The sequence below is a fragment of the Ornithorhynchus anatinus genome, chromosome 5 (assembly GCF_004115215.2).
Source record: "Ornithorhynchus anatinus isolate Pmale09 chromosome 5, mOrnAna1.pri.v4, whole genome shotgun sequence".
In the NCBI taxonomy this organism is placed as follows: domain Eukaryota; kingdom Metazoa; phylum Chordata; class Mammalia; order Monotremata; family Ornithorhynchidae; genus Ornithorhynchus; species Ornithorhynchus anatinus.
The window spans coordinates 33,389,882-33,404,857 of NC_041732.1; the positions used below are offsets into that span (position 1 = coordinate 33,389,882).

Consider the following 14,976-nt stretch of genomic DNA (forward strand, 5'->3'; position numbering starts at 1 on the left):
TTCAGACGACTAACTGCCCTCTCCTTCGGCCCAAATGCCGTCCAAAATGAATTCAGGGCTTCTACGATATACATCAGATCGATGACGTTCTACCTCGGGGATTCTTAACCTGAAGTTTGAGAACATCACAGTGACTGAAAAAGTGCCCCACCTAGGATGATTTAAAGACGCTTGGTCATGGGGAAGCGACTCAGGTGGAGAAAAATAAAGAAGAAGGGAATACGAAAGCGATTTCGGAGATGGCAAATTATAATCGATGAACCGGTATAAGCAATCGAATCAGTTGAATTTATTGAGCGCTTACTGGGTCTGCGGTCCAAATGCACGGAGGCCGTAGAAGGGAGGAGGAGTACGTTTAATCGAGGAAGGCGTCGAGGAGGAGATATGGCTGCGAAGGCGGGGAGAGTGGTGGTCTGTCGGATGTGAAGGGGGAGGGAGCTCTAGGCCAGAGGCGGGACATGGACGAAGGGTCGGCGGGGAGATAGACGAGATTGAGCTACAGTGAGAAGGCTGGTGTTAGAGAGGAGCAAAGTGAACGTGTTGGACTGCGGTGGGAAATCAGCGAGTTTTAAGCAAGAAGGGGGCAAGGGGATGGGGTGCTCGGAAGCCAACGGGAAGGAGTTTCTGTTTGTTCCCGAGGTAGACGGGCAACCACTGGCGGTTCTGGAGGCGTGGGGAGATGTGGACTGAACTTTTTTTTTTTTTTTTTTTTAATGGAAAAAACGATCCAGCCGCAGGGCGAAGGACGGACTGGAGTAGGGAGAGACGGCAGGCGGGGAGGTCGGCAAACTGCAACTTGCGTGCAAACGAAATGAAAGAGCATCGGAGGGAAGGGTGCTGGAACCCGGGTTATCATTTGGGCCCAGTCAGGACTGAATAAAGGTTGAGAATTCCCGCTCTGGTCTTGAATGATTAACGTATTCACTACTATGGGCTGAGCACTGGGATAGATACACGTTTCCCAGACTCTAAAGGCAGGCCCTTCCATCCCTCGGCCACTTGTCGGCTGTGTGACTCTGGGCAGGTCATTTAACTTCTCGGTGCCTCAGTCACCTCATCTGTAAAATGGGGGTGAAGACTGTGAGCCCCACGTGGGACAACCTGATTCCCCTGCGTCTACCCCAGCGCTCAGCACAGTGCTCGGCACGTAGTAAGCGCTTAACAAATACCAACATTATTACATTATCATCCCTCGATCCTGCTGGCCCCAGCCGCAAAAGACGCGGGCCCATTCGGGGTCAGGCATTTCAACGACCGGTGGAAAAAGGGAAGGTCACTCCAAATGGTGTGGGAGGACTCGCCATCTCCTTCTGCTGTAGGCGAGGCCTAAGGAAGGAGGCAGTCGGGGAGCCCTCGTAAAACCGAGAAGAATATCTCCACTAGTTCCACCTCAAGGAAGGCTTTAACTTGTGGGTTTCAGACATATTGGCAAGTTTCTCCTGCTTCAGGGCTGTGGTACAATATTGCTTCCAAAACCCAAGGAGGAGAAAGGAAAATACAGCTGGTGATTACCAACCTCATCTTCTGGACCAAACGAAAGCTGGGTTCGCTGCAAGACGACACACTCGCAAAATGAAAACGATAAAGGGGATCTTCTTAATAATACCCCTTTCCTGGGGGTTGGAGCCGGTCCTGACAGTTACGACTGGCAGGGAACTCAAACACCGTAGGAGGTTCCAGATGTTCGGAATGAGGGTGGGCACGCTGGTTGGTGGAGAGGGGCAGAGAGCAAGTCAACGCGCAAAATTTAATCATTCACGGTATTTAAGTGCCTACTGCGTGCCAGGCACTGTACTAAGCACCGGGGACAGATCCAAGCTAATCGGGTTGGACGGAGTCCGGGTCCCACGAGGACGAGGTCCCTGAGGCACGGAGAATAACAACGCATTTGTTAAGCGCTTACTATGTGCGGAGCACCGTTCTAAGCGCTGGGGGAGATACAGGGTCATCAGGTGGTCCCACGTGAGGCTCACAGTTGATCCCCATTTTACAGATGAGGTCACTGAGGCCCAGAGAAGCGAAGTGACTCGCCCACAGTCGCACAGCTGACAAGTGGCAGAGCCGGGAGTCAAACCCGTGACCTCCGACTCCCAAGCCCGGGCTCCTTCCACCGAGCCACGCCGCTTCCCCTAAGTGAAGTGACTCGCCCAAGATCACCCAAGTGGCAGAGCCGGGATCAGAACCCGGGGCCTTCCGACTCCCCGGCCCGTACTCTCTCCGCTAGCCCACGCCGCTTCTCTATTGTTGTGAATTACTTCTCGGAAGAGAGGTGTCATTAAGGTAACCGAGGTTTCAGAGTCAGGGGAAGCTCGATCGCCTGGAGACCAACGAGGCAGCCTTTGAAACTTACGGAAGCGGGGCATTTCTGACACGCGGGAATCAGGTAGCCTGGGTTCCTCAAACTCTGAAAGGTCAGAGGATCGTTATGGAAAGCTACGGTTTTAGGCATGCCTTCAAAACACAGGACCTGCCCATTTATTAGACCTACACACGCGACCGGAGACGGAGGAAGGTCGCACTTCCGAAAACCGGTCAGCCCTACGGTGACAGAGATAACTACGGCAGTCGCTAAGCGCTTCCTACGTGCTAAGCACTGGGGTGCACACGAGGTCATCAGGTTGGACCCAGTCCCCGTCTCACGTGGGGCTCGGAGTCTCGGTCCCCATTTTACAGAAGAGGTAACTGAGGCCAAGGGACGTGACTTGCCCGAGGTCACACGGCGGCCGAGCCGGGATTAGAACCCACGTCCTCTGACTCCCAAGCCCGGGCTCCTGCCGCTGGGCCGAGCTGCTTCTCTACGATAATGACGGTATTTGTTAAGCACTTACTGTGTGCCTGGCCCTGTCCTGAGCGCCGGGGGTGGATACAAGCAAATCAGGTCGGGCGGAGTCCCTGTTCCACGTGGGGCTCACAGTCTAGATCCCCGACTTCCAGATGTCATAACTGAGCCGCTGAGATAACCGAGGCCCCAGAGAAGTGAAGTGACTTGTCCAAGGTCACCCAAGAGACGAGTGGCAGAGCCGGGATTAGAACCCACGACCTCCGGACCGCCAGGCCCGCGCTCTCTCCACTACGCCAGGCCGCAGGCAGGACGAGGCGCTCTTCCAACAACCGTCTCCTCTTCCTTTGCTGTACTCCGGGTGACATTTCTGAAATGTCGTCCGGGGCCAAGATCACGGCACTCCGCTACGGCATTCTTACTCTGCATAAGGAGGATTTGCCAAAGTGAGAGCGTCCTTCTTTTTACTTTCCATCCCCCCGAACCCGGAGGCTGCGGGTAACCCCTCCAAAGTGGTCCTGCCCGACGGATCCACCGTGGCTTCCACCTTTATTACCTTACGCATCTTGAAAATAATGACGACGGCATTTGTTAAGCGCTTACGATGTGCAAGGCACTGTCCTAAGCGCCGGGGAGGATACAAGGCGGTCAGGTTGTCCCACGTAGGGCTCACGGTCTTAATCCCCATCTTACGGACGAGGGAACTGGGGCCCAGACAGGTGAAGCGACTTGCCCCAGGTCACACCGCCGACAAGCGGCCGAGCCGGGACTCGAACCCATGCCCTCTGACTCCCGAGCCGGGCCCTTCCCACTGAGCCCCGCTGCTTCTGCATCCGTCGGTTCGGCTGCTAGAACTGGACTTACGCTTTTGCACCCTGTTAAATTTTAACCTGCAAGTCTAACGGTTCTTCATGACCCTCGGGTTTCGCTTCCAGTCGACATTTAATTACCGCGCTAGAAATTTACAATAAAATATGACTTTCGCTCAACAGCTGGTCTCGCGTGCTCGGAAACCGAATGCAGAACCCAGTAAAACTCAGCCACGGAGCGATCTCCGAGAACAGCCCGATATTAGAAAGTGTTAAAAACCACTGAAAAACAGAAACAACCTTCACTTATGTAACTATTTCCTTATGCCTTCAAGATCCAGAAAACCAACTGGCTCTAGTTATCAAAGCGCTCCAGTGCCTCAGGCTTCTTAGATCCCATTACCGCTGGCCCGGTCGCCTTTTCACCTTGCAACAGTAAGCCTTCAGGATGAAAGAGGCGTAAACTTCTCAGCAGAGTAACCGCATTCAACTCTGAATACGAGAAAGAAGCCAAGGGGTCGGCGGAAACCCATAAAGATAATTTTGTAACGGTCGAACCCGTTTGGATCTCTTCATCTGGAATTTGATTTCCGTCAGCTTTAGGTGGGAGCCGGGGAGGAGAGGCAAGGAGGTTTATTGGAAGAAATCAGCTCTATCTCCTGGTTCACGGTGGCCACTTCTTCGATCACCTTAACCCTTGAAGTTACGGCGCCCAGATGAGAAATCTTTTTTTTTTTTTTTTTTTTTTACGACAGTTCCGTAGCACACCGAGTTTTCCGTTAAGTCGGCAATCGCCAAAGGAAAAGTCAGAAAGCACTTGGGATAATCTTCACCTCGTGGGAAAAAAACTAAGAACACAGAGGCACGTGACACGGGTTCAGTGTTAACCACCCACCGCTCACTCCGGTGGTCCCCACAGGTACCGGAGGCAGAATATCGTGATCTGAAGTATATCGTGATCTAAACGATAAACGGGATATATAACTTTCAAAGAGTTACTCTCTTGCCGTTCTCCGGACTCATAAAAGAATCGGGGGGAAAGTCTGCTCTCCCTCTCGGCACCTAATTCCCTCTTAACAGTAACCAAGTCGCCTCTCTAGTCTGCAGTACATCGGTCACGGAACGGTTCTGCCCTACTACGGTGCCAGGTGCTCGCGGCTCAGTGGAAAGAGCCCGGGGTTGGGAGTCAGAGGTCGTGGGCTCGGATCCCGGCTCCGCCGCTTGTCAGCCGTGTGACTGTGGGCAAGTCACTTGGCTTCTCTGGGCCTCTGTTACCTCATCTGTAAAATGGGGATGAAGGCTGTGAGCCTCACGTGGGCCGACCTGATGACCCTGTATCTCCCCCAGCGCTTAGAACGGTGCTCTGAACATAGTAAGCGCTTAACAGAGTCCGACACTATTACTATTACCTTGGCATGTTCTCCTTTCGCCACTTGATTCCAAAAAATGACTTGGCCTCACCCACCCGAGCCGAGAAAAGCCCACCGGATTCCTTGCAGTTTCAGTGCTCTCTCTGACTTCCCGCTACCATTTAATAATGAGAATGTTGGTATTTGTTAAGAGCGCTCACTGTGGGCCAAGCACTGTTCTAAGCGCTGGCGTAGACACCAGGTAATCAGGTGGTCCCGCGTTGGGCTCGCGGTCTTCACCCCCATTTGACGGCTGAGGGAACCGAGGCACAGAGGAGCGAAGTGACTTGCCCAAGGTCACTCGGCTGACAAGCGGCGGAGGAGGGATTATTTACCGTCGGCAACATTCAGCCTTACGTCTTGGAGGCGCTTCCTTGGCCATTCCTTCCTCTCTCGCCATCCGCCCGCTCCTCCCTTCCTTTCTCCCCACCCATCCGCTCCTTGATAAGCGATTTCATCAGCTTCTGGTTGGACTGCTATAGCAGCCTCCTTACTGGTCTCGCGCCTCCGCGTCCAACAGCTAGCTGGACCCCTCGTCTTTCTAAAACCCCAGAGCCCATCACCTTCCTTCCTCCTCCGGGAGCTGCTCCCTCCGCCCCCATATGCTGGCGTAGAGCAGAAGCTTCTCAAAGCTTCACAGCTGCCCATCAGTTGGTGCCGTCTTCTCACCCCGCTCACGACGCCTTCGCTCCTCCCAAGCAAACTTGCTAAGCGCCCCTTACTTCTGGCTCGGCTTCTGGGCCCCCGCTCAGGCCTCGACCCCGGCCTGAAACGTCCTCCTTCCCCTCTCTCGCCTTGGCTAAAATCGAGGTGCCTCCCTTTCTTCAAAACCACCTACCCCTTCCGCTAATTTCCCGATGAATTCCCACCTTCCCCTTTGGGCTTTTCCATCGGCGACCTTGGTATCTCTGTACTTATCTACCGACTGTCGATGTATTTACCCGTAAATACCGAGCGACTTAAATCTGTCTCCTCCATGGGATCGCAAACTCCTCGAGGGCAGAGATTCGCCGTCTGCCTGGTCTGTCGTTCCCCATACACCCGGGCGCACGGGCGCTCGATGCTTTTGATCAGCAGTCTCGGCGCTGAAAGAGACTCTCAACACCGAAAGCCCAAGGTTTCAAAGCCCTCTTCCCAGGCACACGTGTCTAAGCAGCGTGGCCCAGTGGGAAGAGCACAGGCCGGGGAGCCGGAGGGCCCGAGTTCTAATCCTAGGCCCTCCACTTGCCTGCCGGGTGACCTGGAGTAAGTCACTTAACTTCCCCGTGCCTCGGTGTCCTCAACCCGTTCTCCCTCTTATTTAGCCGGGGTGTCCGACGTGGGGCCGGACACGGGTCCAACTCGATTAACTTGTGTCTATCACGGAACTTAGAACGGTGTCCGACACAGAAAACGTTTAATATTATCGTGAGAGCGGACGCGTCGTCGGCCTTGTTTTCAACGCTCTGATTGGGAGATCTGTAAATGCAGCTTTTATGAAGCAGCTAACAGTTGTCATTTAAAACACAATCAGGATTTTGGGGGCCGGGCCCGGGACTTGGCTTATTTTCTATTTTCTCGTGGATTTTATGGTATCCGTTAAAGCGCTCACTGTGTGCCAGGCACCACACTGAGCGCTGGGGTAGATCCGAGCTAGTCGGGTCGGACCCAGTCCACGTCCCACAGGGGGTTTGCGATCTTACGCCCCGTTTTACCGAAGAGGTAACCGGGGCCCGGGGAAGTCGAGTCAGGTGACCACGGTCCCGCTCGGCAGAGCGGGGATTAGAACCCAGGTCCTCCTGACTCCCAGGCCCGTGCTCTAGCCACCGGGCCACGCCGCCGCTCCCGTCCGCTTGGTCAACTTCGAGCCGCTCCCTTTGCCCTACTGCCAGGCGGCTTCGATTCCCGGGACGGCTCCGCGGCCCCGTGGAGGCGGAAGGCGGCGAGACCCCCTCTCCCTCCTGCTTAGGATCGTGAGCCCCACGCGGGACCGGAGCCAACCTGATAAACTTCTATCTCCCCCGACGCTCGGAACGGGGCTCGGCATAACGAGAGCGCTTAACGAATACCACAGTGATTTTATGAGTCTTATTATTGCGACTAGGAACCGGAGAGCCCTCCTCTGTCCATCAGGCAACGTCTCCATCCATCTCTGTTTCCATCCGTTCCAACGTCTGGACCGGGAAGCATTAGGCGATCTAGCGGGAAGAGTCCGGGCCTGGGAGCTCGAGGACCTGGGTTCTAATCCCAGCTCTGCCATCTGTCTGCTCTGTGCCAGTCACTCGACTCGTCTGGGTCTCGGTCATCTCACCCGCAGAACGGGGATTAGGACCGTGATTCCCCTACGGGACGGGGATCGTATCCAACTCCATCATCTTGTCCCTATCCCGACGCCTCGCGGAGCGGCCGGCACGGGGGTGGCGCTTCGGTACCATTTGAAAAAAACCTTTTCTGAAACAAAAAAGTGGGATTAACGGTGGGCACTTCCAAAACGATTCCCTTTTTGGATGACTACACCGGGTGCATGAAAATCCGGGTCACAAATGCACTTGCCCAAAGCAGAGTCTGCCAGAAACTTACTCTGTTGGTGGAGACCGGAAAACAACGGCTCCTAGTCGAGACCGTCACGCTTCGCCTTTCGCAGAACTCACAGAATAACCGATCCTGGGTAGCAAAAAAATCTCTACCTTAAAAGAATATCTGAACTATTTATCAAGGGCAGCTCCTGAGCACTTACTGTGTGCAGAGCACTGTAATCATAATCACGACGCTGGTATCCGTTAAGCGCTTACTATGTGCCGAGCACCGTTCTCAGCGCCGGGGGAGATACAGGGTCATCGGTTTGTCCCACGTGAGGCTCACGGTCTTCATCCCCATTTGACAGAAGAGGTCGCCGAGGCACCGAGAAGTGAAGCGACTCGCCCAAGGTCACGCAGCTGAGAGCCGGGATTAGAACCCACGACCTCTGACTCCCGAGCCCGTGCTCCTTCCACTGAGCCACGCCGCTGCTCACTGTACTAAGCGCTGTGAGAATACCACGCAACAGAACCGGGAGACCCCTTCGCCTCGTCCACGGCGAGCTGTCGGTCTAGAGCGGGAGACTTCTCATTTCACCAGAATGAACGTCTGATGGCTCTGAAGCTCCTTCAATATTCTTCCGGTCAGGAGCGGCCACCTCTTTCCGCTTAGCCTTCCTCGTTTCGCTGGCGTCTCCCCGCTCCTAAACGCGCTTCCCCTGAGGAGTCCAAAAACCGGGCCGCGTCGGAAAGCAATTCGGTCAATCAGCTTATCCTGTGAGAATCCGAGCTGGACTTCGGTCCAGGGCAGAGGGAATAAATGAGCCACGCTGGGCGCGGGGGCTGACGCCCCTCAGTGCGTCTGGAGAGCTCTAAGTCGGTAGGCCTCAATCCTCCGGTCGCCTCTCGGAAAATCGCCGACAGAGTCCCTTCCCCCCTCTGCCTCGGTTTCTCCCCATTTTCAAAAACGGAGACGATCTTCAGTCCTCTGCCTACGTTCCCCCACACCGAGGCGAATTAGATGAAAAACACACAAGCCCGTCGTGCCTCTCGGGCACCAGCGCTAGACGAACCCCTTTCGGGGGCGGCGACTATCGATGACGGACTTTGACTGGCCCCAGCCCAACCGGCACAATCCCTAGCCATCATCCCTCGTCGCAGAGCCTCCTGCCTGTCTGAGGAAAACCACGCCTCAACGGGGATCACCGATCCATCGCTCCGTGGCGCTGACTGAGCGGTCGCTGCGCGCAGAGCGCCGCACCGAGCGCCGGGGGGGAGCGCGGTGCAGCAGAGTCGGCAGAAGGCGTCCGTGCCCGCGGCGACGGATTCCTGGGGCTCCCGGACCAAACTCTCTCGAGGCTCGGTCCCGGTTTCCCCTTCTGCGGACGGCTCCGTGCGAAAACAAGGCGGGGGACCCAGTGCCGGGCGTATTCCCCGGACCGTCCCCGGCCTGAACGAGACCCCCGCTTATCCCCTCAAGGGGAAGGTGCCGATCGTCTTCCACCCCCGCGATCGTCCCGTCCCGAACCGAAGTGCCAAGGAAGGTCTGTAGCAGTGCCGGGTTCCCTCTGATTACCGATCGAGGACTGACATCGGAAATACCAGCTGGAGACAACGAGCGGGAGGGGGGGGGGGGGGCGCGAACAAAAAAAAAAAGAAAACCGACCGCACACACACAAAATCCTCTTCCCTGCAAACTTTCTCCAGTCTGGGGGAACCCAAGCCTCCCTTCAGCAGTCGGAGGGTCTTCATCCTTCAGGCCGCGAGTCGCATCCTGGTGGGGGAGCCACGGGGGGAAGGCCGCGGTGCGATGGAAGAGCCCGAAAGCTGGGGGGGGGTCCCACGTTCGAGTCCCGACTCTGACCCCCGTTCCCCGCGCGGCCTTGGGCGGCTCACTTAACCTCCCCCCGCCTCAGTTTCCCCGGCTGTAAAGTGGGGCTACTACTATCGGAACTCCTCCTCGCAGCGAAGAGTAAATAACTAAATCACGTAAGGCGCTTCGGTAATAAAAACACCACCTGAAAACAGAGTGAGACGCAGGGTGGTTTAGGGGCAAGAGCCCGGGCTTGGGATTCGGAGGTGGTGGGTTCTAATCCCGGCTCGGCCATTCCTCAGCTGTGCGACTCTGGGCCGGTAAACCTCTCCGGGCCTCACGCCCCTGATCTGTAAAATCAGGGAAGCGGCGTGGCTCAGCGGAAGGAGCGCGGGCCGGGGAGTCGGAGACAACGGGTTCGAATCCCGGCTCCACCGCTCGTCAGCCGCGTGCCTCTGGGCAAGTCACTTCACTTCTCCGTGCCTCGGTCACCTCATCTGTAAAATGGGCACTGAGACCGGGAGCCCCACGTGGGACAACCCGATCACCTCGTATCCTCCCCGACGATTAGACGCCAACATTATCATTATTAAAGGGGGGAGGGGTACGACTACGAGGCCCAGGCGGGACAACCCGATCACCTCGTATCCTCCCAGGTGCTTAGAACAGTGCTTTGCACACAGTCGGCACTTACGAAATGCCAGCGTCACTACTGTTAAAATGGGGGGAGAGGGGTTGAAGGCTGTGAGCCCCAGGTGGGACCACCCGATCACCTCGTATCCCGCCAGGCATTTAGAAGAGCGCTTCGCACACAGTCTGCGCTTATCCGATGCCAACATTAATATCGTTAAAATGGGGGGGGGGGCGTTAAGCCCGGGACCCCCCCAAGGGGGACCACCTGATCACCTCGTATCCTCCCCAGCGCCGAGCAGAGCGCTTCGCACACAGTAGGGGCTTACCCAATGCCAACATCAGTATTAAGATGGAGGGGGTTAGGCCCGGCAAAGGGGCCAACCTGATCACCTCGTACCCCGCCCGGCGCTCAGCAGAGCGCTTCGCCCACAGTAAGCGCTTGCCAAATACCAACATCATCATTATTAAAATAGGGAGGGGGGGGGGGGGGTCAAGCCCGGCAAGGGGAACAACCTGATGACCTCGTATCCTCCCCAGCGCTCAGCAGAGCGCTTCGCACACCGTAAGCGCTCGACAAATGCCAGCATTACGATTAAAATGGGGGAGGGAGTCAAGCCCGGCCAGGGGGCCAACCTGATGACCTCGCGTCCTCCCCAGCGCTGAGCGGAGCGCTTCGCCCAGAGTAGAGGCTTACCAAATGACAGTATATAAGTATTAAAAAAGGAAGGGGGAGGTCAAGCCCGGCCAGGGGGCCCAACCTGATCACCTCGCACCCCGGCCGGCGCTGAGCGGAGCGCTTCGCACACAGTAGAGGTTACCAAAATGCCACTATTAGTATTAAAAAAGGAAGGGGGAGGTCAAGCCCGGCCAGGGGGCCCAACCTGATCACCTCGCACCCCGGCCGGCGCTGAGCGGAGCGCTTCGCACAGAGTAGAGGCTTACCAAATGACAGTATATAAGTATTAAAAAAGGAAGGGGGAGGTCAAGCCCGGCCAGGGGGCCCAACCTGATCACCTCGCACCCCGGCCGGCGCTGAGCGGAGCGCTTCGCACACAGTAGAGGCTTACCAAATGACAGTATATAAGTATTAAAAAAGGAAGGGGGAGGTCAAGCCCGGCCAGGGGGCCCAACGTGATCACCTCGCACCCCGGCCGGCGCTGAGCGGAGCGCTTCGCACACAGTAAGCGCTTACCAAATGCCAATATAAGTATTAAAAAAGGAAGGGGGAGGTCAAGCCCGGCCAGGGACCCAACCTGATGACCTCGCGTCCTCCCCGGCGCTGAGCGGAGCGCTTCGCACCCAGTAGGGGCTTCCCAACTGCCACCGTTAGCAGGCGGCCGGGGGGGAGGGGGGGGGGGTCGTCGAAGGGGGGGAGGGGCACGTGGGCGGCGGGAGGGAAGCAAGGACGTGCGGCCCCCGCTCCCGGCCGGGCGCAGCGCTTAGGCGAGGGTGTGCGCGGGCGGAGGAGGAGGAGGAGGAGGAAGAGGAGGAGGAGGAGGAGGAGGAGGAGGGCGGCGCGGGGCGAAGGGCCGGTCCTGGGGGGGGCGGCGTGGGCGCCCGGCCCGTCCTCCCTCCCGCCCTCCCCCCGTCGGTCTCTCGCCGGCGTCGGCGGCCTCACCTGCACAGGATCCGCCATTTTGCTCCATTCATGCTCCTCTCCCGCCCCCCCCCCCCCCCGGCCCGCCGCCCCTCCCCCCGCCTCCCCCGCGCCGCGCCTGCGCGCTGCCGCCGCCCCCCCCCCCCCTCGCTACGCCGTTGGCGTAGCGCCCCTCCGCCCGCGCCGCGCCGCGCCGGACGCCGTTGGAGAATAGGGCCCGCCGCGTAAGGGCCCGGCGTAAGGCCGCGCCTGACGTCACCGCTGCCGCCTCCCCCCCACGCCCGGCCGCGCCGCCAGGGGGAGGGGCCGCCACAAACCTTTGTTTACATGACTCTTAAAGGGGACGCGACACCCGCAACCCCCACCCTCTCCTCCTCCTCCTCCTCCTCCTCCTCCTCCTCCTCCTCCTCCTCATCCCCCTCCTCCTCCTCATCCTCATCCTCATCATTCTCCTCCTCATCATCCTCATCCTCCTCATCCTCCTCATCCTCATCCTCATCATTCTCCTCCTCATCCTCCTCATCCTCATCCTCCTCATCCTCCTCATCCTCCTCATCCTCATCCTCCTCATCCTCCTCATCCTCATCCTCCTCATCCTCCTCATCCTCCTCCTCCTCATCCTCCTCCTCCTCCTCCTCCTCCTCCTCCTCATCTTCATCCTCATCCTCATCCTCCTCATCCTCATCCTCATCCTCCTCATCCTCCTCATCCTCATCATCCTCCTCATCCTCCTCATCCTCATCCTCCTCATCCTCATCCTCCTCCTCCTCATCCTCCTCATCAATCCTCATCCTCATCATCTTCATCAATCCTCATCCTTATCATCCTCATCCTCCTCATCCTCCTCATCCTCCTCCTCCTCCTCCTCCTCCTCCTCCTCCTCATCCTCCTCCTCCTCATCCTCCTCCTCCTCATCCTCATCCTCCTCATCAATCCTCATCCTCCTCATCTTCATCAATCCTCATCCTTATCATCCTCATCCTCCTCATCAATCCTCATCAATCCTCATCCTCATCAATCCTCATCCTCCTTATCCTCCTCATCTTCATCAATCCTCCTCCTCATCCTCCTCATCCTCATCCTCCTCATCCTCATCAATCCTCATCCTCATCAATCCTCATCCTCCTCATCTTCACCCTCCTCACCCTCCTCATCCTCATCCTCCTCATCCTCCTCATCCTCCATTCATTCAATAGCATCTATTGAACGCTTACCATGCGCACAGCACTGGACCAAGCGCTTAGAAGGAACAGACACCGGTTTGCGGTAACAGATAGAGACGGTCCCTGCCCCTTGACGGGCTCACGGTCTAATATCCTCATCCTCCTCCTCCTCCTCCTCATCCTCCATTCATTCAATAGTATTTATTGAGCGCTTACTACGTGCAGAGCGCTGGACTAAGTTCTCGGAATACACAAACCGTTAACGGATAGAGACGGTCCCTGCCCTTTGACGGGCTCACGGTCTAATATCATCCTCCTCATCCTCCGTTCGTTCAGTAGTATTCACTGAGCGCTTACTATGTGCAGAGCGCTGGACTAAGCGCTTGGAATGGACAAACCGGTAACGGATGGAGACGGTCCCTGCCCCTTGACGGGCTCACGGTCTGATATCATCATCCTCGTCGTCCTCCTCGCCTGGGTCGGGCGCTCCCCGTGCGCCCACCGCTGGCCTAAGTGCCGGGAGAGGTCGGGGGCTTGGCCTACGTGGGGCCTCGCGGGCTGCATCCCTATCTTTGTGATGATGATAATAAGCCAGCCTCATTGTAATGAGAATCACCGTCATCATGGTGATCATAATTATAATGAGGACGATGGTACTGGTTAAGGGCTCGCTATGAGCCAAGCACCGGTTTAAGCACTGGGGGACATTCCGGGTCGATGGCTTGCATCCCTATCTTTGTAATGATCATAATAATCCAGCCTCATTTTAATAATGGTAATCATCATCATCGCCATCATCATCATCATCGTAATCATAATAATAACGATGATGATGACGGTATTGGTTAAGGGCTCACTTTGAGCCGAGCGCTGGTTTAAGCACTGGGGGAGACACAGGGTCTATGGCTTGGCCCACGTGGGGCCTCACCAGATGCATCCCTATTTTTGTAATAATAACGATAATCCATCCTCATTTCAATAATAATAATGATAATAATGGTATCTGTTAAAGGCTCACTATGGGCCAGACACTGGTTTAAGCACTGGGGGACACGTACGGGGTCATCGGCTTGGCCCACGTGGGCCCTCGCGGGCTGCATCCCTATCTTGGTAATAATGATAATGATCCAATCTCATTTTAATAATAATCATCATCACCGTCATCATCACGATCATAATAATAACGACGATGATGGTATCTGCGAAGGGCTCACTATGAGCCGAGCACCGGTTTAAGCACTGGGGGACATACGGGGTCAACGGCTTGGCCCACGTGGGCCCTCGCGGGCTGCATCCCTATCTTGGTAATAACGATGATAATAATGATCCAGTCTCATTTGAATAATAATAATCATCACCATCATCATCACGATCATAATAATAACGATGATGATGGTATTGGTTAAGGGCTCACTATGAGCCGAGCGCCGGTTTAAGCACTGGGAGACATTCGGGGTCAACGGCTTGGCCCACGTGGGGCCTCACGGGATGTATCCCTATCTTTGTAATAATAATAATAATAATCCAGCCTCATTTTAATCATCATCGTCATCATCATCATAGTGATGACGGTGGTATTTTTTAAGGGCTCACCATGAACCGAGCACTGCTTTAAGCACCGGGGGACATTCGGGGTCAACGGCTTGGCCCACGTGGGGCCTCACGGGATGCATCCCTATCTTTGTGATAATAATAAGAATAATCCAGCCTCGTTTCAATAATAGTAATGATAATCACCATCATCATAATAATCTTCATAATAATGATGACGATGGTATTGGTTAAGGGGTCACTATGAACAAAGCACTGGTTTAAGCACTGGGGGACATACAGGGTCATCAGCTTGGTCCACATGGGGGCCTCACCAGATGCATCCCTATTTTTGGAATAATAATAATAATAATCCATCCTCGTTTTAATAATAATAATAATCACCGTCGTAATACTCATAATAATAAGAATGATGATGATGGTATTTGTTAGGGGCTTACTATGAGCCAAGCACTGGTCGAAGCGCTCGGGAAGATACAGGCTTGGCCCACGTGGGGCCTCACGGGCCGCGTCCCTATCTTTGTAACAATAATAATAATAATAATGATCCATCCTCGTTTTAACAATAATCATAATAATGACGACGATGATGGTATTTGTTAAGGGCCCACTGTGAGCCGAGCGCTGGTTTAAGCACTGGGGGAGATACGGGGTCTACGGCTTGGCCCACGTGGGGCCTCACGGACTTCATCCCTATTTCTGTAATAAGAATAATCCGTCCTCATTG

At 55.7% G+C, this 14,976-nt stretch overlaps 1 protein-coding gene across 2 annotated transcripts in view; it reads right to left on the bottom strand.

Annotated features, from left to right (window-relative positions):
• XPO7 (exportin 7) overlaps positions 1-11,602 on the bottom strand; it is a 90,393-nt gene extending 78,791 nt beyond the window's left edge. For both annotated transcript variants that reach the window (XM_039912006.1, XM_039912005.1), the window contains exon 1: positions 11,557-11,602. In XM_039912006.1, the coding sequence (XP_039767940.1) occupies positions 11,557-11,574 (18 nt within the window). In that variant the 5' untranslated portion in view covers positions 11,575-11,602. The remainder of the gene's footprint in view (positions 1-11,556) is intronic.
• Positions 11,603-14,976: the final 3,374 nt, after the last annotated feature.